Source organism: Nansenia antarctica, assembly GCF_963989245.1.
Source record: "Nansenia antarctica genome assembly, chromosome: 8".
Taxonomy (NCBI): domain Eukaryota; kingdom Metazoa; phylum Chordata; class Actinopteri; order Argentiniformes; family Microstomatidae; genus Nansenia; species Nansenia antarctica.
In genome coordinates this window covers 52,433,224-52,456,690 of record NC_137678.1, presented here as the reverse complement: position 1 = coordinate 52,456,690, position 23,467 = coordinate 52,433,224, and the positions used below count along the sequence as shown (strand labels likewise).

The following is a 23,467-nucleotide window of genomic DNA, read 5'->3' as shown; positions in this document are numbered from 1 at the left end:
CCAGCTCAACTCATCAAAAACACAAGAAATCATCGTAGACTTCAGGCACAGCCCCCCCCCCCCCAAAAACCCATCAACATCCTTGGAGAACCCATAACCATAACGGACTCCTTCAAATTCCTTGGCACTCACATCAGCAACTCCCTCAAATGGAACACCAACACAGACTTCATCACCAAAAAAGCCCACCAACGACTATTCTTTCTTAGACAGCTCAAAAAATTCAAAGTAAAACAAAAACCCCTCCTTCAGTTCTACACCGCCATCATTGAGAGCATACTCACCTCATCTATCACAGTTTGGTACGGCAGCTCGGACAGTAAATCAAAAAGGAAACTACAGCAAATAGTAAGGAAATCATCCAAGATCATCGGCACCCCTCTCCCATCAGTTGAATCACTGTATCTCAAACGCACCACAAATAGAGCACATAAAATTATCTCTGACCCCTCCCACCCTGCTCACCACCTGTTTCAACTGCTGCCCTCTGGACGGCGCTACCGATCCCTGGCCACCAAAACATCCCGCTTCAAAAACAGTTTTTTCCCCTCTGCCATAAGGATTCTCAACACCTGACTCACTGCACTGTATAAATTGTAAATTGTAAATATGTTCTGTCTTGTCTTGTGGTTATGTGTGTTCTTGTCCATGTAATAGTCTGTACAATGTGTGTATGTTTTTTGACACTGCTTTTGAGCTGTACCGACAACAAATTCCACCGACCTAGGTCGTGTGGTCATTAAACTTTCATTAAACTTTCATTCTTTCATTCATTCATTAATTCATTCAGAACCAGAACCAAACACCATACACACGTGTACTGACCTGTCCAGAGCCAGAACCAAACACTGTACACATGTGTACTGACCTGTCCAGAACCAGAACCAAACACTGTACACGTGTGTACTGACCTGTCCAGAACCAAACACTGTACACATGTGTACTGACCTGTCCAGAACCAAACACTGTACACATGTGTACTGACCTGTCCAGAACCAGAAGCAAACACTGTACACGTGTGTACTGACCTGTCCAGAACCAGAACCAAACACTGTACACGTGTGTACTGACCTGTCCAGAACCAGAACCAAACACGACTCAAAACCATCACAGCACCCCATCATGACACAAGTAGCATTTATTGCACTAATTGCAATTACTCCAAAATGCAGCAGCGAGAGTTTTAACCAAAACAAGCAGAAGAGCTCATATAACTCCTATTTTAGAGACTCTACACTGGCTTCCTGTTAAGTTCAGAATAGATTACAAGACCCTTCTGCTTGTTTATAAAGCTCTCACTGGCACAGCACCAGAATATCTGAAAGACCTTTTGCTAGCATATCAGCCCAATAGAGCTCTCAGGTCTTCTGACGCTGGTTTTCTCTGTGTACCACATGTACAAAAGAAGAGATTTGGTGAGGCTGCATTCTCATTTTATGCTCCCAAATTGTGGAATGCACTGCCAGTTTACATTAGGGAGGCAACCTCAGCAAATATTCAAATGTTCAAGTCAAGACTAAAAACCCATCTTTTTCATATTGCCTTTAAATGACTAAATAATTCAATGATGATTATAATAATGATTGGAGCACTTTGAGCTGCAACGTTTGCAGGAAAAGCTCTATACAAATAAAAGTTATTCTTATTCTTATCACAGCACGCCCCATCATGACGCAAGTAGCATTTATTGTAATGACAGTAGGAACCGCCTCAAATTGTATGGAAATGGTGACGTCATATCGAGGCCAATTTGGACTAACTGTTTGCCCTGCTGTGCTGTCGGACAGAGGTACAGGTGCATCATAATGAGCTCATCACCGAACTGTGAACTAATGTGTGTTTCACCGGCCGAGGCAGACTTCATGCAGACTAACAGTGGGGTTAAGACACACCAATCATCACCAACACTGAGTGGCTGCTACCAAACAGAAGACCCGCTGTTTACGTAGGCTACTGTGTACGTAGACTACTGTGTACGTAGGCTACGGCCCTTTTCTCAGCGGTTAGCGAACATTTACATTGACATTTCTAGCATTTAGCAGACACCTTTATCCAAAAGCTACGAATCACATTTGACTAAGTAAGTGAATCATCTATCCACCAGAAAATAGCAGGGAAAGGTCATCTGTGTTTGGTGCCGGGGGTCACCGGCGGTCGTAATGCTAGAAGGTTCTAGGAACACGAATCCTCTCCTCCTCTCCTCTTCCACTCACGTCTTACTGGAAACACATCCCAGGAAAGGTCTAAGTTCCTTCCCTTTAGATCTTCTTCTCCGCTGCCTTTTGAGTAGAGGAGTGATACGAGTCCCAGGCTACACCTCAACTGCTCCTCCTGAGACATTACTACCCCCAGCACCGTGGCTCCTAAGGCACCTGCTTTTCCCCTATACTATGCCTCCTAAGACTTCGACTGACCCTCCAGTGTCTATTAAAAAAAATAAAAATAAAACTTTCTTCCTTTCTTTCTTCTTCTATCACGACGACTGCCAGTGGCCCCTGGCCTGAGCTAGATTACTCTTCCTACTAGAACTGGTGGATTGATGATTCGCTTGCTTAGTCAAATGTATCGATTGTAAGTCGCTTTGGAATAAGGCGTCTGATAAATGCCAAAAATGTAAACGTAACACGACGAGTTGTGGTCCTGACGAGTGACAGAAGGCTTAAGCGTATGTAGGCTGTGTGTCAAGTTCTAATCCTTTTAACTTTTAATCCTATTACGTTATAATAATATAATCTCTCAAAGAAGCGCCGGTGTTTGATCTAAAACTGGAGAGACAGTGTTCATGAGAGAGAAGAAAGCACTGATGGCTTGGAGCCGGAATGCAAACTGGTGATGGCCCAAAAAGGTGACACAATTTTCACTTTTTCTTGAAAACAAAGAACATTTATGAAAATTGTTGACCTATTTTGAGGTAAAAAACGGCTAAAAGGTGACAAGTTTGCACCCCTGTAGGAGCTAAAACCAGAGACGGCGTCAGAGGGAGAGGATGAAGCCTGTTTCGGAGCGCGAAGCCTAGTGCTGCCACCCAGTGGTGACAGACGCTGTTACACATTTTACAATTCTGTTCAGGTTTCCCAGTACAAATCTCATTTGCTCTATTGTCATACAGAAAACAACCACGAAATCCAAATAGAATGGTTAATAAAGAGGTCGTGTCGTGGTTGAGGTTAGAGATCGTTCTAGAATCCTGAAGCAGCTCTAACAGCAGAGCATGCTCTAAGTGAAGGGGGTCTCACCTGCACAGAAAGCATTGACGTTCTCATCGAACTGGAAGCGGACCACCATGCGGTTGTGGTCGATGATGTAGGTCTGACCATCCCAGGCACACGCCACCACCTCCTCCCTGCCGTCACCCTGACCACGGTCGCGGTCACACACACACACACACACATACACACAGACAGACAGACACACATACACACATACACACATACACACAGTCACACACACACACACACACACACACACAGGACTGTCACTTAACGCATACTACCTGAAACACAATATACAAAACACACACAGACACACACACATATACAGACACAGACACACACAGACACAGACACAGACACACAGACACAGACACAGACACAGACACACACACAGACACACACAGACACAGACACAGACACAGACACAGACAGACACAGACACACAGACACACACACAGATACAGACACAGACACACACAGACACAGACACACAGACACAGACACAGACACACACACAGACACAGACACAGACAGACAGACACAGACACAGACACCCAAACTCACAGTGACATCCAGCTTCTGCAGGGCAAACAGTTGGTGATCCACCTGCACCGACCACATCAACTGCTCCGAACTGTCCATCAACTTTAGGGTACCTAAAACACAGGCAAAATACAGAAATAAAACCCCAAAACCCCCCCAAAATGAAGAGCAATCTATGTGTAACTAGTATTCTAGCACCGACTCAGTGCACTGCAAAAAGTAAATCGAAGTAAGATGAAATATCTTAAATCAAGGCAATATCTGCTTGTTTTTTTTGTCCGACTGCACTAGTTTTAAGATATCTTTTACTTGTTTTAAGACACAAAAAACATCTTGGCAAGTGAAATGTTCCTGTTCTGTTGGCAGGGAATTTAGCTTATTTTAAGGAATATATCCCCCATTTTATTGCTACCCTAACCCTTTGAGAGCTGACTTTTTGCAGTGTGGAGTCCAATAGGAGGAGGCAGGGCAGAACTGACAGAAGGATATGAGCTGTTCACATTTCACATACAGGACTCTTTTCTCGGTACAATTCGTCACACGTTGATCCTAATGGGTTAACACAAGCATGACACACTGTCTCTAGGAGTGATGATGAATATTGATTGTTTCTCCAGAATCTCAGAGCGCTCCATCTGTGCTTGCATCTGCTCTCATCAGAACCGACACGGTACTGGACGTCATGTCAACCAACCCTCTACCTCTGATACTGTCCTGGTAGTGTGATTGTTCCACTCTGACAGGCTTCAAATCCAAACTGAAATGATGGCTGATAGATAACCAATCATGTGACCACTGACCACATAGATCCTTTTTTCTTTCTTTTATTTTTTTATTATGATGTAATATTTGCTGTAATTTTTTCTTGACTGTAAAGTGTGATGTTTTTATGTCCTGTAGTTCTGTTTGAAATTGTTTATAACACCCGAGGCCGTATTTCCCCTGTGGATTTACCTGCCCAGGGACTGCTGATGTCATTTAGCTACCCAGCTAATTCAGGGAGAGTCAATGACTGTCCATGTCCCTTTTAAATAAATGAATAAAAAAACTAAAATTACCCAGAATCACTGCTGCCTGGATAGTGTCCCTCCATTCATAGTATCCTTCCCAGGCCTGAGTCACACAAGCCCTGTAAACTGCTCATCAACATCACGAGGGAAAAGTCCCATATCAGCAGAGCAGAGACTCCTCTATTTCGCTGAGCACCACTGATAGGCCAAGTTATGATTTACAGTTCAGGATGTTATTAACTGCAGTGTTGTTCCAGCTGAGCGACTTTCCATTAGGTTTTCCACTTGAGGCTGGATTTTAGAGGACAGAAGGTCACGGTAGTGTGATTACTAGACAACGGTGCAGCTGGCTGCTCTTCTCAAGTACTTGGGGCGGCTGTGCCGCCGTCTAATGATCGCAAGGTCAGCAGATCGGCGGTTCGAGCCCCGGCTGGCCACATGTCGAAGTGTCCTTGGGCAAGACACTGAACCCCAAATTGCTCCCAGTGAGCGTGCCGGCGCCTTGCATGGTAGCTTGCCGCCATTGGTGTGTGAATGTGTGTGTGAATGGGTGAATGAGAGGCCGTTGTAAAGCGCATTGGATAAAGGCGATATATAAGTGCAGTCCATTTACCAAGTACTTGACTATAACACTCACCGTCGAGAGTGCAGAGAGCAAACAGGCCACATTTGGAATCTCCGCCTTTAGAGCCTGGTCACAGAAAACAACAACAACAACAGTGGACATTTGCAAAGACATTTAGGGACAGTTTATAGCTCCAATCAACATCGACTGGTGGGAGTTAAAGTAATAATGTCATTTAGGTCACTTATCTCACAGTAAACCTGTCGTTCATTTCACAATGAACACATTACGTGAGCTTAGAATGATAAGGTTCTATCTCCGTTTAGGGTAGTTCAGAGATATTGAGCGTCAAAGTTTTTACATTACATTATGTTTTGTGAGATGGAACCTTTGTATTGTATGAATTACTAACTTAAAAATGTCAACATTTTAAAAATAACACCACACAGGCATTAATAAACACCTAATGGATCAGATTATGTAAAAAACTCAATGTTGACAAAAATGGAGATAGAACCTGATAATTCTAACGTCACGATTAGTGTCTTGTGTTCATACACCACGCCATCGTTACCTCTGCTGATGCTGCCGATCAGGTGAGTGGAAACGTTCTTGTTGTGGATCCGCCCGTGGGTCAGATGTAAGATGACATCTCTGGGAGGACCCTCGCTGTGAGACACACACACACACACACACACACACACACGCACACACACACACACGCACGCACGCACGCACACACGCACACACACATGCACCCACGCACACACACACGCACGCACGCACACACACAAACAAACACACACACACACACACGAAGAGATTTGGTGAGGCTGCATTCTCATTTTATGCACCCAAATTGTGGAACACACTGCCAGTTTACATAAAGCGGGGTACACACATAAGGATTTTCAAAATCTTAATCTTGTGTGTGGTGTGCGCCGATTTTCCCATTTCAGCACCCCACAGACATAAAGATTATCATTACGACAGACTCCAGACTCTCTAGAGTCTCATTCCCCAAGCCAGAAATCTCGCGTGAACCCATCCTTTTATATTGCCTTTAAATTACAAAATAATTCAATTAAGATTATATAATGATTAAAGCACTTTGAGCTGCAACGTTTGCAGGAAAAGCGCTATACAAATAAAGTTATTATTATTATTATTATTATCTAACGTAGTACCCTGACTGACCTGTACAAGGCAACCATGTGCGACAGGGCAAATAAAGTGCAGAAGAAGAAGTCAGCTCGCTTCTTGATTGGCTACATTCCATTCCACGTCACAATTGGACTCGCGAGCAGGGTTGCCAGATGGGATTGACATTTTCCACCCTAACCACAGTCTAAAACCGCTAATTCCACCCCCCAAAAAACGAGTCCATCTGGCAACCCTAGGATTTTTGGTCGTAAGTAAGTATTGAACACATTTGACATTTACGATTGTCGGCCAAGACCATTTTCCGAGCAGATTGTCGGGAGAGATTGACTCTTAACACACCTCACACCACAAGATAATCTTATAGGATAATCTTAAGAGCCATCCGATAAAGCGGGGTACACACATAAGGAATTTCTAAATCTTAACAGAAATCTTATCTGAGACAGACCCCACACATGAAGAAACAAAATCTTGGATTTGAACAGCCTTGATCGTGTGGTGTGTGGTGTGCGCGAATTTCCCCATTTCAGCACCCCACAGACATAAAGATGTTCGTTACGACAGACTCCAAACTCTCTAGTCTCGTTCCCCAAGCCATGTCAATAAGAGAAAATAAACCACAAACAAAATCATATCCATAAAGGCAATATTAAAAACGATGGGTTCACGCGAGATTTCTCTCTAAAACCGCTAATTTCACCAAACAATCTGGCAACCCTATGGTTTCTGGTCGGAAGTATTGAACGCATTTCACATTTACGATTGCCGGCCACGCCCATTTTCCGAACAGGTTGCCGGGAGAGTTGATTGCACAATTGAAGAGAAGTGACTCTTAACACACCTCACACCACAGGATTCTGTTATTGGAAAATGTTAAGATCCATCTGATAACCGGGCGTTTTCTGTCGTTTTCAGACATCCGAAAACCGGCCAAAGAATCCTTATGTGTGTACCCCGCATAATCTGGCGTTTTCTGTCTTTGGTCAGAAGGGGGAAAATCGGGCCAAAATCGGCCAGATAATCTTTATGTGTGTACCTGGCTTTAGGGATGCAACCTCAGCACATATGTTCAAGTCAAGACTAAAAACCCATCTTTTTAATAATATTGCCTTTAAATGACTAAATAATTAAATTACAATTATATAATGATTGGAGCACTTTGAGCTGCAACGTTTGCAGGAAAAGCACTATACAAATAAAAGTTATTATTATTATTATGATTATTAATTCATGCTTGTGAATGTGTGGTGGTCCCTACCCCCCAGGAGTGGGCGGGGCCTCTTCCCCCGCCCCGGGAGCAGCAGGGGACCCCTGGTGCGTCCAGCAGCACAGCAGGATGGCGTAGCCGCAGCCAGGCTGGGACACCATCAGCTCAGGCTGACCCTCCGGCCCAGGGTTCACTGACAGACTGTCCACCTGCAGACAGACACCAGGAGACACAGGTGACACACCGTGTGTGTGTGTGTGTGTGTGTGCGTGTTAAAACCTTCTATTGCCCCCTTGTACTGTTTCTCTGTTCCTCCAGTGTCTAATATATATTTTTTTTTAAACCTAGGTTTAGAAGGGGGGGGGCGGGCGGGCGGGCGTGCGCGGGAGGGTGGGTGTGTGTGTGTGCGTGCGGGAGGGTGGGTGGGTGTGTGTGTGTGTGTGTGTGTGTGTGTGTGCGTGCGTGCGTGCGGGTGGGTGGGTGAGTGTGTGTGTGCGTGCGTGCGGGAGGGTGTGTGTGTGTGTGTGCGTGCGTGCGTGCGTGCATGCATGCGGGAGGGTGTGTGTGTGTGTGTGTGTGTGTGTGTGTGTGTGTGTGTGTTTGTGTGTGTGTGTGCGTGCATGCGGGAGGGTGGGTGTGTGTGTGTGTGCGTGCGTGCATGCATGCGGGAGGGTGGGTGTGTGTGTGCGTGCGTGCGTGCGTGCATGCATGCGGGAGGGTGTGTGTGTGTGTGTGCGTGCGTGCGTGCGTGCATGCGGGAGGGTGGGTGTGTGTGTGTGTGTGTGTTAGCGGTACCTGTCCTTCCAGGAGCCACTTCTTCAGCAGGACCAGCTGTCCAGAGCCCGGGTCCGAGGCGTCAGACGGCTCCTCCCAGCGGAACGCTCGAACCACGCGGTCTGTGTAGCCCACCACCAGCTCATTGCGGCCATCCCCATCTTCAGGGGGGGCCCAACACACACACACACACACACACACACACACAATGTCTTAAGCATCTTTAACTACGATAAAATGGGTCAAACTCCTGCATTGAACATGTAGAACATAGCTCTTACCTATGTCACTGATCAGGATGACTTTAGTGTTGGCAGGGATGTGCTGTGTGAAGCAGGGCTTCTGGTCGTCAAAGAACAGAGTGTCCTGCAGGCTGGAGGAGTCTGCCTTGGCTGCGCCGACACCTGTCAGGTCAAACAGGTGGAACCATCCCTCCGCTCCCACAGCCACTACAAAGTTCTGACAGAGAAGTGAAGGTGATGAATCAGTCAGTACTCATGAAACGTGAGGGTGGAAATCACACAGAGGTTGATGGATATCATCGTTCTAACTGGAGAGCGTTTACAAGCACTTGGGTTGGGTAACTCACTTTTCCTTTATTGCAAACATCTCCAATGGCAACACAGGTGAGCTACAAATAAACAACACAAATAGACAGTTCACTTCAATGGTTTTTGATCACACAAACAGTTCCATAACCATCATGACTTTAAAAGAGTGGTCCTATAATAATAATAATGATAATAATAATAATATCTTTTAACATGACACTCACCATGCCAACACATGCTCTGGTGATCCAGGGCTTGCAGTCATCATTTTTGTAGACAAGCAGCTTTCCACTTGTGTCACCCACAACCAGCTCGTTCAGCTACAACACGTTGAGACAACAGTTCAAGACACAGACACAGTTTACAGGGTTCCTCCCACACCTTCTGAAACATCACATTCAAGCACCTTTCAGGGACTTTCAAGACTCAATTCCCTCAAATTCAAGGACCCAACACGGCATAGTTTAAGACAGATCTAGATGAGAATGTATGTAACGGATCCCCGTATATGAAAAGGCTTGAGACTTACTGCTGTAACTTAAAGTGTTTATTTCCTTCTTCTTTCCTTTATTGAACCTTGAAAGTCCACATGTGATAATCAAACAATCAAATAAATTGCACCATAGATTGCACCGTAAGAACTTATGGCCTCATACGGGTCCATTAAACTGTCTTCCTTTACCGTCAATCTCTTTTTTGTCCAGCACCAAAAGGTAAACTTGTGTGAGCTTCCTAACTACGGAAGCCTAATCAAACCAAAGTACATATACACATTTGCCTAAAGCTCTTCAAAATAAAAGTCACCGATATCCTATTCAAACAACATATGAATCACATAACAAAGCAGTTTACAAATGTATGGCAGGTTAATCAACATAAAATAATAACTTTTCTTGGGGTTATTTACAATGTATATAATAGGAACTATCCGCTCACAGACAACAATTAAAAAGAGAGGCTTGAATGTGTGAACACTAGATGCCTTCTCTACCACAGCACAGCAAAACAATATATCGTGAAATATTTATAAAGTTAAGCAATAAAGAGACTTGTTGACGAGCTAAGTAAAACATTTTTGAATATACATGTTTTTTTTTAGAGAGAGAGAGAGAGAGAGAGAGAGAGAGAGAGAGAGAGAGAGAGAGAGAGAGAGAGAGAGAGAGAGAGAGAGAGAGAGAGGGGAATTCAAGCACTTTCAGTGACCCATGTCTATTTTCAAAAACTTTTAAGACCTTTTTTTTTTCTTCTCAAATTCACAAACTTTCAAGGGTTTCAAGAACCCGTGGGAACCCTGACTTTATGTTTGCGTCAACAAGGCAGTTAGTTTGTCTAGGTAAGGCGAGGGATGAAGGATTACTACTGTCAAACACTAAGGGACTTGAGACACATTTGAGAACAAGGAAAGTAGTTAAAAAGGAGCAAACTACGAATGAATAATGATGATCTTAAGTTACATAGATCTATCAAAATAGTGAATATACCACCGCTCATCCGCACACTAAAATATGGGCAACAATCCTCTATCGTTTATTGCGAGCTTACATAGAAGTCACATAGATCTGAACATATTTTACCGAATCATTGTCAGCATCTCCGAGACAAATTGCATGGGGGAACAGGGTTCCTGTGAAATCCAAGCTAACACGCTGGACATAGCTTAGGGACCGCATATCACCAGATCCATGCGTCGTCTGAGCTGTAATAAAGCTATCCGTTAGCTAGTTGTAACCACACACGATGAGAGCTCTGTGGTTCACTTTCTGTGCACCTCTGAAAACGCCTGCAACACCGCTCTTCCTGAACCAAAAGGTAAACACAAAGCACATGACCAAAACAGTACGGAAGCTCAACAGCGTGTGATGGCGTTTCGTATAACAAGAGGATTTGAAGGATGTTTGAATCGAACGAGGAAGTTAGATAACAAATAAACTAGGCATGCTATTTTACCTACCACTCCGGATACATGCAGTAACGACAAATACAAATACAATTTCAAATGTGTTTAACAGTAAGAAATGTAAAACGTTATAACAACACCTCCCATTTGTATTTAGTAGCCTATGCCAAGGAGAACACATCATTTGCAGTATCCAGTAGTGATACAACTCTGCCACCTAGCGGTGTCTCACCAGAGTGCAGAAAAGAGGCTAGGCTTACATGATTGCCAATAGTCTCCTCTAGGGGGCGCTGCAATGCAATGGACATTTTATAACTGGTATTCCAACTTGTCATAGGCCTACTGTGCAGGAGCTTTATACTCCTTCAAGACTTTATACTCTTTGAATAATGGACTCGGGAAGTAATACAATGCAAATGTTCATGTATATGAACCAAGGCTTCCCTATCACGCTTTAGCCTGTGGTTGGTTTTGTTGCACGCAGAAACAGGCCAGGCATAACTCGACCTTTGTTGGCCTATATAAATAACACATTGAGGGACATGCTAAATATTTGCTAAGGGCACGCGGTGTGTGTGTGTGTGTGTGTGTGTGTGTGTGTGTGTGTGTGTGTGTGTGTGTGTGTGTGTGTGTGTGTGTGTGTGTGTGTGTGTGTGTGTGTGTGTGTGTGTGTGTGCGTGCGTGTGTGTGTGTGTGTGTGTGTGTGTGTGCGCGTGTGCGTGTGTGCGTGTGCGTGTGTGTGTGTGTGTGTGCGTGCGTGTGCGTGCGTGTGCGCGTGTCCAAACAAAGGGGAAAACAGGTAGTCATGACCCATTAAACGGCTGCACGTCATTGGTCCCAGATAGGCCCTCTGCTCGCGCTTCGTCCCGTCCAGTCCTCTGCACCGCCACTGCCTATATCGTGACGTTAGAATTATAAGGTTCTATCTCCATTTTTGTCAAAATTGAGTTTTTTACATAATCTGATCCAGTAGGTGTTTATTAATGCCTGTGTGGTGTTGTTTTTTTAAATGTTGACATTTTTTAGTTAGTAATTCATAAAATACAAAGGTTCCATCTCACAAAACATAATGGAATGTAAAAACTTTGACGCTCAATATCTCTGATCTGCCCTAAACGGAGATAGAACCTTATCATTCTAAGCTCACGATATGGTGAATCGGAATTTGACATCAAATTCAGCGCATGGTCAGATGAACGCCTCAACAAGTTGATTCAGAATGGGGGGAGACACACCTCGCGCTGGCATCTGTCGTTCACTCCAAACGTTTTATACACGTGTTATTAATTAATTAGCCAATGTGCATTATTAGGCTATAATATAACTTTTTTCTTAAAAGTATAGGTCTACAACTAAACATTATGTTGACTAGGCTACGCCAGATGCATGTTGATACAATGTTTAGGCAAACCTTGGAATGATAATGGACTGGTGTGTGTTGCAATAGGACATACATTATGTCCTAACAATATAAAACATTTTTACTTTTTTTAAAAACTTTTTGTTTCATTCATTTAATAAGCGTCTATCTCCAATTAGCATTCAGTTTCTTCTTGTATTGCACCTGCAGAAATAACTGCACATACAAAGAGTTCTGGGCGATTCTAATCGACCACATAAACAACAACACCGTTTATTTTAACAGCTAACAAATTGAAAATTAATCCCACATTATCACACACTCTTTTATAAAGGGGACAAATGGTTCCTTATTCCTTATGAGTTTTGTTTTATTATCTCTCAGTAAACTCCCAAAAAGAAGGGAAAAGGCGGAGGTGTTTCAATGGAGCTATTGAAACACCTCCGCCTTTTCCCTTCTTTTTGGAGTTTACTGAGAGATAATAAAACAAAACTCATCTGAGATGTCATAGTAATTTTTACACCAAGCTATGACTGGAACCTTCAACCGGAGGGAGCGCTCGGCCCTGCCTCTGGAAGATCGCGGGCGAAAAAAAAGTCTTTACAAAGCGCTAATTGGACCCTGGAACCGCACTGACAAGGCATGGTAGATAGGTTTCAGAAAGCCCGGCGATGGCGAGGGGGTTGGGGGGAGCTGAATAGAACCCACGCTTCTTTTCTAAACTCTCTTGCTGTGCCAAAAAGGGGAGGGAAAAGAAAAGAAAAGTTGGTGGGGGCTGCATGGGTTTTTCAATGCAAGCTTGATCTTGAATGCCCACAGCCAACACAGAGAAATTGCACAATTTATTAGGCCTACAACACACGCACGCACACGCACGCACACACACACACACACACACACACACACACACACACACACACACACACACACACACACACACGCACGTACACACACTCACTCATTCATTCATTCATTCATCGCCATGAGTAGAGTCGGTTGGTTTTGTCCTGAGTGAAAGACATGTTCTATTATGCTCCCCTTTAAAAGAAACAAAAATTGTCGAAATACACTGTGTCGAGTCTACTGTAACAAAATAGGGTGTATCAAATCATACACAAAACATCCTCGAATGCGAGCCTCTTGTGGCCCCCTCCACAGATTTACCCTTCAGTTCCGCCTCTACGATGGTGATGATTGGCTCTAATGAAAGTGGAAAATTCGCCTCTGCATGGACAAAGCTCTATTCTTTGAAAGAAGCATTCAAATGTGGCTGTAAAAGTGTTAACAATAAACTGTATGGCTCAACCAAGACGGGTCCACTAACTTGCGCCAACCTGACGAGAGTTTTCAAAAAACGTTCAGCTATGCATGGGGACTTGTCCCATAAACTACACCTGAGTGATTGACTCAGGCAATGAAACCAAGCAGGCTAATCTTGATATCTTTGATAAGAAGTTTTGTAGCACTGCTAGGACGCCTTCAGTAGCCGACACTGGGCTCTGTGCAGGGCTGTTTTTCAGCACTACCTTTTGGTCCAGTTTGGATAGTGAACTGCGTGCATTTGTTTTGCCTAGACTTCTTTCGAAAGTTCAAACTAATAATACCAAATATGTGGGCATATCATGGACATATAGACTAAATCATATTCTACTTTCTGGCTTTCCCTGTTTAGTAATGAGCGTTTCATAAAAGTGCATAGGTTGCAAGTGAAGAAGTTACTTCAAAAACGATGATCGCAGATACACAAATTGTTCAGCACATGAAATGTCTTGGCTATAGACATCGTAGAGTGTAAGGCAAAGAAAGCACCATCTTTTTCCAGAATTCCGTCAAAAGTTAGTTCGTAAATACTTTCCTATTTGTTTAAACTGAGGAGATTTAATTACATGTTCCTCTAATTGAGATTTAAATGGACAATTCAACTTTTATAACTGAAACACGAATACTACTACAACTGGTCAAAACTCCAAAACGGCTATACAAGTCTACAAGCTGCGACCAGTTGTGCTTTTGCGAACTGTTTGTTCAGCGGTTGAAGTGGCACGCGTCCGGCGTACGCATTGCAACAGCGCAGCAGCCAAGGTGAATGCAACAACGAGAGGAGGCGTGGTCCGGTCCGGCGTGGGGGGCTGCCAGGGAATTGAAAAGCCCCGCTACTGCCCTTCCTTGGGACTCAGTGCAGCCTGAGGAGTGTGCGAAGCAGAAGCCCACAAGACAACAAGGCAAAGAAAGTGCAGCATTAATCCACACGTGAACGCCACGAGCAGGACGCACGGCCACCGATCGCTCCAAAGAATACTTTGTGATTCTCTGCGACTTTTTTTCTTTTTTTCATTGATTGCCAATGGACATCACAGCCAAGATGGAAATAAACGTCAGCCAACAGCAGTTCATGCCGCCCGCCTGCTTCTTCGCTGCCTCTGCACAGAGCATCCAGCTCAGCCCGACCAGCAGCCAGGGCAGCGGCAAGTCGGCGTCCAAGAGACAGCGTTCATCCTCGCCGGAGTTGTTGAGATGCAAGAGGAGGCTGAACTTTGCGGGCTTCGGGTACAGCCTGCCCCAACAACAGCCGCACGCCGTGGCGCGGAGGAACGAGAGGGAGCGCAACAGGGTGAAGCTGGTCAATAACGGCTTCGCCAACCTCCGGGAGCACGTCCCCAACGGCGCGGCCAACAAGAAGATGAGCAAAGTGGAGACTTTACGCTCAGCGGTAGAGTACATTCGCGCACTCCAACAACTGTTAGATGAACACGACGCCGTGAGCGCAGCGTTTCAGTCCGGGGTCATGTCGCCCACCATCTCACAGAATTACGCCAACGACATGAACTCCATGGCAGGCTCCCCTGTGTCCTCCTACTCCTCCGACGAAGGGTCCTACGACCCCCTCAGCCCCGAGGAACAGGAACTCCTGGACTTCACCAACTGGTTCTGAGCCTTCCATAAGGTAAGAATGAGCCTATTAAATATCATAACAGTTCTCTTTATTATCATAATCATAAACATTATTATCAGGACCATAAATGTCCCTAAATGAAATGTGGTCTATAATTACTGAACGGATGTCTGACTTTTTTATTTTTATTTTTTTAACTTATTTGTCCTTACAGAAATATGGATCAGCTGAATAATTTGCTATACTCAGCATGCGCCTGGGAGGGTCCCAGAGGAGGGTCCCAGATCAAGATGCCCATGCGTTTGCGTGCGTTTTGCTCTTTCTCCAGACGCACGGCCCAGTCCACCTAAAGAAGCGGCCTTGCAATCGGACAAACTGCGGACCTCAGGCCGGCGTCAAGCGCCAAAGGACTTAAGAAGAAGACGGCTCTCCAGGCTGACAGCGTGGGAATCCCAACTTCCAGCGCATTCGCCCATGAAAACAACATTTCAAAAAGTGACTTTATACGACATTATAGCACACAAAACATTATTTTAAAATGTTGCTCTCAAACTATGCTAAATCCAATCAAAGAACACCAACCCTCTTTTTAAACTTCTGTGACATTTAATTCTAAAAATGCTTCCAACTTTGCGGATTTTATTATATGAAATTCTATATCAAACATTAAAATATTTTTGTATGTAAGAGATTTATAGATGTTTTGTACACATTCTTTTGTATATATTTTGACAATATATTGATTATTACGTTGCTTATTACCTCTTGCCTATTTAGACTTGTAGTCTATTATGCTCTGCAGCTGGCTATTCTGTGTATGGTTAATGAGGTTTCAAGAAGGGGTTTGACACTCCGACGTTTTATTTTAGCACCAATGTGTCTTATTTAATAGGAAATACATGTTATTGTATTATGTCATGGAGTTCACAATGATCAAAGGTTATGCAGCTATTGTCCAAACAGAGCACAATGGCGATGCATTGTACCTCTCTATATACTGCCAGCTCTACATTGCCTTACTTATACGATGTTGGTTGAAAAGAGAAACGCCTCTAACCATATTTTCTACACTCTAGTCTCATAATAAAACCTTTCTCAAGAATTCCGCTTTCATCTCTTTACTACTTATGTTTGCATTTTACACTTGACACATTTAGCCAGACACCACTTTCATAGAGGGAGCATGTACTGTATTCCGGTACATAGACAATAAGTGTATGCAGTCTTGCAGCATAAAAAAAATAAAAAAAACTTTTACGTAAAATTCCACCAAGACATTTGATCTCATAGCACTTTTACGCGCGACCTAATTGTCATTCAATATATCTATTTTGAAATAAGAAATACGGTTTTGACATCCATATAAATGTATACTCTTCAACAAAACCGAATTCCTCAACATTGCTCCGTTTTCCCCCAAAGAACACATATAGTAAGGTTGGCAAAGACGTGTCTTGAATCGGATAATTCACTGCAGACATGAGGATTCTGTTGTTCACCAGCTCAACGTTCTCGTGCGCAAGACGCAGCGGTATAGACAAAGACAACGCTTGAAAAGTCTCCAACTATGCCAGAATCTGAACCAACACTCACCACAAAATAACATAGGCCTGTACTTTTGTGGGGTTAACTAAACCTTTAAAATGTTTCAGAAACATGCCAATATCTTTTGGAACTTTATTCTGGGGTGGGGTTAATGGATAAAAACAGCAAACATAAACTACAGTGTTCAATAAAAGTTGCACGCTGGTTTGTCATCGAACCCATAATTAGCTATTAGCATACACAACTGTTGATCAGATAAGCCTGCTATAAACAAAACAACGGGGGAAACGGATCAATAAAAAAATAAAATAAAATAAAAACAACAACAACAACAAACTATTAGAGAAGAGACACTTCTCTAATAATAAACAATAAACCATAACAATAAACAATAAAATAAAACAATAAACCAAAACAATAAACAATAAAACAACAACAACAACATATTCCAGCAGTAAAAACGATGCATTTGCACCAAATCTGCTAATGTCTTTAATGAAACAAAGCAGCAAAAATACAGTTAAATATCTAAAAATGTACATTGTTTATGAATTGTTCAGGGGGGTATATTTATGCCGGCAAAAGAGCTATCGAGTTTGACAGGTAGAGACGCGTTTGCAGCGGGGCGTGTGCCTGGTTTAATGAGTGAATGGGGCTGCAGTGGTCGAGTGGAGACGCATTGAATGGGTTGACGGCGTGTGCCTTCTGACAGCCGCGCGCGACTAGCGCTCCTCAACTGTCCCGGGATGGGGAAAGGGGAAAAACAGCGCCTGCCTGAAGTTAAACCATTTCGTGACGTTAGAATTATAAGGTTCTATCTCCATTTTTGTCAAAATTGAGTTTTTTACATAATCGGATCCATTAGGTGTTTATTAATGCCTGTGTGGTGTCATTTTAAAAAATTTGACATTTTTGAGTTAGTAATTCATAAAATACAAAGGTTCCATCTCACAAAACATAATGGAATGTAAACACTTTGACGCTCAATATCTCTGAACTACCCTAAACGGAGATAGAACCTTATCATTCTAAACTCACGAACTGTCCCTGCATGGGAAAAGGGAAAAAACAGCGCCTGCCTGAAGTTAAACCATTTGTTGCATGAAAGCTCTGGGGATCTCATCAAAGAGCGCTATAGGTATTGTTCACCGCTATCTATATCTGAGAGCTGTTGCCAGTAGCACATTCCTTGACACCGAGTTAAACAGCATGGATAGCCTATAGGTGTTATTAATGATTTATTCTGGAAAAGACATTGAATATTGCGCGTGAAGAGAGCCTCAGCCTATAGGCCTACATTTTGTTTTGAAACATGTAAAGGCATGCGTAGTATCCATTGCTTTAACCTTCAGGGGAGAATTCTAAATCCATTGATGAGACAAAGTTATTTTGGATTTACCAAGACAGACAATAACATAAAAAAAAAATCAATACAAAAATCAGAATCTGTGTAGGCATACCACTATTGGGTTAGAGAAGTTATATGAATCCGACCATCAAACAGCAGAGAATGGTCTGAACAGTTCTGTGACCGCCTGTCTGAGCGCATTAACGCTTTCCTCCTCGACTCTGTCAAGCGAAATTAACCAGGGAACTGCCGTATCTAATTGCGGATTTCTTGCAGGGCCCTCTCACCTTAAGCTGAGGGAGACATCTGAAAAATACAAGGGGCATTTAAGTAATGCCTCATTTATTCAGTTACTGTCCTTTTTGCAGACAATAAAGCAAGTCGGTTCAAATCAGGACATGAGAGTTGGTGTAAAATGTAAAGTGTGGTTAAATTACACGATTGAGGGCAGCGCATAGCTGGTTAAACTTCTTTTTCCTTTTTCACTCACTTCACAATCAAGACAACACAAACGATAACTTCATGATCCCATCGGACTACACGACAAAACAATAAAAAAAAAAACTAAAGTATATTCAGCACGGATTTACCCGTCCTGAATAGTTGAAAAGCTATTGAAAAAAACAGGTGTAAATCAGGTGTCAGTGGTAGATCGGCCTATGTGCAAACGTTTGCTTTAAGTGTAACATATCTCAGGTAAGACTTCTGAACTTCATGAGCAGGGTCTGAATATGAAGTTAACTGTATTCCCATTCAGTAGATTACATTCAGTAGATTACATTCAGTAGATGACTTTAACTAGAAAGCTCTGCATATTTCAGTACCATAGACAGCACTCCATTCTCCAGCTCAGGCTATGTCCACCCTCTCAAGAAAATGGTGTCTTTAGAAAAAAGTTCCACATCAAAAAGCATTTTATTGTATTGAAGATATGCAACAATGTCACGTGGGTGGATCGTTGATACATGAACATGGCTCCGAAGGGCTCCGTGTGGCCCTGTGTTAGTAGGGGCGGCTGTGTCTCAGGAGGTAGAGCTGTCGTCTACTGATCGCAAGGTTGGCAGATCGGCGGTTCGAACCCCCGGCTCGCCACAAGTCGAAGTGTCCTTGGGCAAGACACTGAACCCCAAAATTGCTCCCAGTGAGCGGGCCAGCGCCTTGCATGGTAGCTTGCCGCCATTGGTGTGTGAATGTGTGTCTGAATGGTTGAATGAGAGGCCGTTGTAAAGCGCTATATAAGTCAGTCCATTTACCATTTAAATGAGCTGGCTATGATGTCACAGGTTGCTGCTGTCATCCAGGGGGTTGTTGATGACAGAGTTGTGGATGAGGACAAACAGGGGCAGGTAGGCCAGGAAGTCCATCAGGTCGAGGGAGCGGATGTGTCGGAGCTGCCGTCTGACGGCCTCTTCGTGATCCCGCTGGATGCCTCCGGCCTTCAGCTCCACCAGAAGCTGCTCTGCGCTGATGCAGCCCTGCTGCTGGCCCACAGCGCCCCCTGTCTGCCCCTCCAGGAGGAACAGGAACAGCCGCTGTAAAGTACCAAACACACACAGGTCAATACGCAGGAGAAAAGAGAGGCCTTTTCAATATGAAACAGGCTGGACATGCAGTCAGGGCAGCATTGTGTGTGCATGCGTGCGTGCGGGTGTGTGTGTGTGTGTGTGTGTGTGTGTGTGTGTGTGTATATGTGCATGTGTGTGTCTTTCTTTCCTGAGAGGGTTCAGGTTACATCGGTCTGTTTCTACTCTTGTATGAGTGCACCTGTTTGCACAGTTAAATGCATCCTAGGTAATAATTGGGGGGGGAGGGGGGGGTATAATCCCCTGGCAATTAGCCCATTTCTTCCCTTCCAACCTCTCCAGTTTAACCACCCTATCCCCACCATAGCAGCTCTATAATTACAAAGCTTTTCCCCCTAACCTGGCCAGGGGGCTCGGTTTCCATACCCATGGCCACCAGCTTTCATGTTCCTCTCTGCCTTTCAGATGCCTGCACCTCCCCTGTTTGGATGTTGACGGGGCTGCCTTTGGTTAGTGAATGGCCCGTGTTCTTGTCGGCAGCCCTGCCGGTCCATCTGAGATGAGCAGGGTGTCTCCGGCTGATTACAGGGCAGGCGGAGCGGGCGGGATGAACACCGCCGCTGGGCTCTTTAATGAGATTAAGGCTGCTTGTAATCCATGAAAGCGAAAAGCACCTCTACCCTCTTCTCAACTCCTTCATTTCTTTACATGGTACTTGGTACTTCTTAGGGGGAAAAAGCTAGTTTTACTAAGCTTAGCATTTGAATTGCTCTTGTTTACCAGTCTCTTTATTTCACTGTAATTAGAACCCCCCCCCCTGGGGACCATGAAAGCAGGGGTGGGGGGGGGGGGGGGGCTGTACTGTACTGTAGGTAGGGAGCATGTGTGTGTGCATGACATGATCAATGTGTGTGTGCGAAATGTGAAGGTATATGCTCGATTTGTGGATGGAGCACTATGAAGTCTGCCCCCCCCCCTGCCCCAGGCCCCCCACCCCCAATCCCCCCCCCCATTTTTTTTTTTTTTTTTAACATTTGGCGAATCAACAAGCCTTTGGGTAATTCAAACCAAACTTGTCTTGTTACCTTTGCTTTGTAGAGCTTCAGTTCCAGAGAGCAGAAATCCATCTTGCTGATCAGGGAGCGCATGAACTCACTGTAAGAACAGACACACACGCAACAGTCATCCATGAACTCACTTGTAAGAACAGACACACACGCAACAGTCATCCATGAACTCACTGTGAGAACAGACACACACGCAACAGTCATCCATGAACTCACTGTAAGAAGAGACACACATTACATTCACATTTACATTTTTGCCATTTAGCAGACGCCTTATTCCAAAGCGACTTACAATCAATACATTTGAATACTAAGCAAGTGAATCATCAATCCACCAGTCGTAGCAGGAAGAGTAATCCAGCTCAGGCCCGGGGCCATTGATAGAAGGAAAAACCTTCTTCTATCACCTTCTTCTAAACCTAGGTATTTTTTATTTTTTTTATATAGACACTGGAGAAACAGAGAAACAGTAGGGGGGCAATAGAAGTTTTTAGGGGACACAGTAGAGGGGAAAAGCGGGTGTCTTCAGGAGACGCAGTGCTGGGGGGCAGTAGATGTCTCAGGAGGAACAGCAGTCATTCCAGAGGCGACCATGCTTCTGCAAAACTGAGCCCTCTTGGTCCCTAACATCAAGTTAAACATCCCCCTCTTGTTGGATCAACCTAGTCGTGTCGACCAACACATTATGGTCAAGATCAACCTCCATCCACCATCCCCCTCTCCCTGGACTTGACCATGGGCCAGGGTGAAAGAGAGAGGGTAAAAGAGAGAGGGTAAGAGAGAGAGGGTAAGAGAGAGAGGGTAAACAGAGAGAGAGGGTAAGAGAGAGAGGGTAAGAGAGAGAGGGTAACAGAGAGAGAGGGTAAGAGAGAGAGGGTAAACAGAGAGAGAGGGTAAGAGAGAGAGGGTGAAAGAGAGAGAGGGTAAACAGAGAGAGAGGGTAAGAGAGAGAGGGTAAGAGAGAGAGGGTAACAGAGAGAGAGCGTAAGAGAGAGAGAGGGTAAAAGAGAGAGAGGGTAAACAGAGAGAGAGGGTAACAGAGAGAGAGGGTAACAGAGAGAGGGTAAACAGAGAGAGAGGGTAAACAGAGAGAGGGTAAACAGCGCGGTAGCCTGCCCGGGGTAGACAGACGGAGGGCCCTGTCAGGGTCAGGGAGGTCCGGCTCCTGTGGCGGGAGTGTTTTTTGGCGGGGGTCTCCCATGTGGCGCAGCGTGATGGTAAAGTGTTCTGAGCCCATTGTGGTTGCTCACAGCGCCCTGCCACCCAGACAATGACCGCGGACACAGGGACATCCCGCCACTGTAACGGATAAAACCCTCTCTGGGTTTGGGGGGGGACAGTGTGGGTGGGGGGGTGGAGGAGGTGTGGAGGGGTGGAGGGGTTGGGATGGTGGGGTGAGGGGTTGGGGGTAGAGGCAGAGACACAGAAACACAGAGAGGGCAGGAGAAGAGGGGCACGCTCTGGTGCAATGTGACCACGACTTCTCTGACCGACGACACAATCTAGCCCTCGCTCGGATAATTCGACGGGGTGGGGACGGGGGACGGGGGGACGCCGGGACGGACACAAACGATTGTGTGGAGAGACAGACCTCTCCTGTCCAGCGTGTGGCACGGCGACGGCCATCCCCCCCCTCTCTCTCTAACGAGCCCCCGCGTGTTAATGAGTATCCCTCCCCGCTCGCCCGCTGAATGGGCCTGTTAGCCCCGAAGAATGGGCCCTGTGCTCCGCCACCGGGTTGAGCGCACGCCTGAGTGCCCCCGGGCGCTGTGATTGGCCCAGTTCCCCCAGCCCGGGGCGCCGGCAAGGGGCTTGACGAGAACGAGTGTAGACAGGGCAGCTAATGATCGTTAATTGTACTTGGTTTTGCCGTAAAAGAGCCCCCGAAAACGCCGGTGCGGGAAGAGAGGGGACACTGGCGTGATAATAGCTGGCCTCCAAAACGAGAGACCGGGGGGGGAGGGACCGGGGGGGGAGGATAATAGCAGACTAACCCACTTCTTTTGTTGGTCCTCCTCAGGCACCCCGCCGAGGACGAACCCAGCAGACTTCTTCTTCTTCTCGCTTACGTAATGTGGCCGTCCGTTTTGGGCGGTCGCTCCTCGTCGGGGGGGGGGGGTCGGGGTACGATGAGGTGAGGGACAACCGTGTCTGTCGGGACGCAAATATGTGCTGACCCAGACTAAACTGGAGGACAGGAGAAAAGGGGGGTTTGAGCGGGCCCCCACAGCGGCACTGCGTGCAGGCGCACTGCGTCGAGAGTGGTGAAGGAGATCCTAAAAGAAGAGGTCTGAGGGAGAGAGGGAAAAAAGATCATATCTAAATCTAAATCTGGCGTGAGCAGGGAGAGAGGGGGGGGGGGGGTCAGGGTAGGAACAGGTGAGCAGGATTCAGATTGTGAACCCTTGTTGCTGAATCTGCATTCTCTGTGTCACTGTGGTCTGAGTCATTCGCTGTGATCTGAGCCATCTGCGAGATGTGTACCACCAAAACACACAGACACAGAGACGACACAGACACAGACACACACACACACTCACACACACCCACACACAGACACAGACACAGAGACGACACAGACACAGACACACACACACACACACCCCCACACACAGACACAGACACAGACACAGACACACACACACACACACACACACACACACACACAGACACAGACACAGAGACGACACAGACACAGACACACACACACACACACACACACCCACACACAGACACAGAGGGTTAGGGTTCCACTGGCGTCCTCCTGTACAGGAATGCAGAACTGGCTCTTCTGGGGTTGCTATGTAT

General features: G+C 45.3%; 3 protein-coding genes across 3 annotated transcripts in view; 1 reads left to right on the top strand and 2 right to left on the bottom strand.

Moving 5' to 3' along the window:
- The window catches only part of itfg2 (integrin alpha FG-GAP repeat containing 2), a gene marked incomplete at its 3' end in the record, with an annotated part of 30,892 nt that extends 20,127 nt beyond the window's left edge, over window positions 1-10,765 (bottom strand). The window contains exons 1-10 of the mRNA XM_080538493.1: window positions 10,601-10,765; window positions 9,251-9,346; window positions 9,065-9,106; window positions 8,757-8,934; window positions 8,497-8,636; window positions 7,753-7,910; window positions 5,905-5,999; window positions 5,403-5,456; window positions 3,777-3,868; window positions 3,237-3,354 (exon numbers count right to left, since the gene is read on the bottom strand). Coding sequence (XP_080394619.1) covers window positions 3,237-3,354; window positions 3,777-3,868; window positions 5,403-5,456; window positions 5,905-5,999; window positions 7,753-7,910; window positions 8,497-8,636; window positions 8,757-8,934; window positions 9,065-9,106; window positions 9,251-9,346; window positions 10,601-10,696 — 1,069 coding nt within the window. The 5' untranslated portion in view covers window positions 10,697-10,765. The remainder of the gene's footprint in view (window positions 1-3,236; window positions 3,355-3,776; window positions 3,869-5,402; window positions 5,457-5,904; window positions 6,000-7,752; window positions 7,911-8,496; window positions 8,637-8,756; window positions 8,935-9,064; window positions 9,107-9,250; window positions 9,347-10,600) is intronic.
- Window positions 5,800-23,467, bottom strand: part of igf1 (insulin-like growth factor 1) — a 184,020-nt gene continuing 166,352 nt past the window's right edge. The window contains exon 6 of the transcript XR_013937619.1: window positions 5,800-5,847. The gene's annotated coding sequence lies outside the window, so the exon portion shown is untranslated. The remainder of the gene's footprint in view (window positions 5,848-23,467) is intronic.
- On the top strand, window positions 14,628-15,215 carry ascl1a (achaete-scute family bHLH transcription factor 1a; the record flags this gene model as incomplete). The annotated part of the gene is made up of 1 exon (XM_080537597.1): window positions 14,628-15,215. The coding sequence occupies one exon, from the start codon at window positions 14,628-14,630 to the stop codon at window positions 15,213-15,215; it is 588 nt and encodes a 195-aa protein (XP_080393723.1).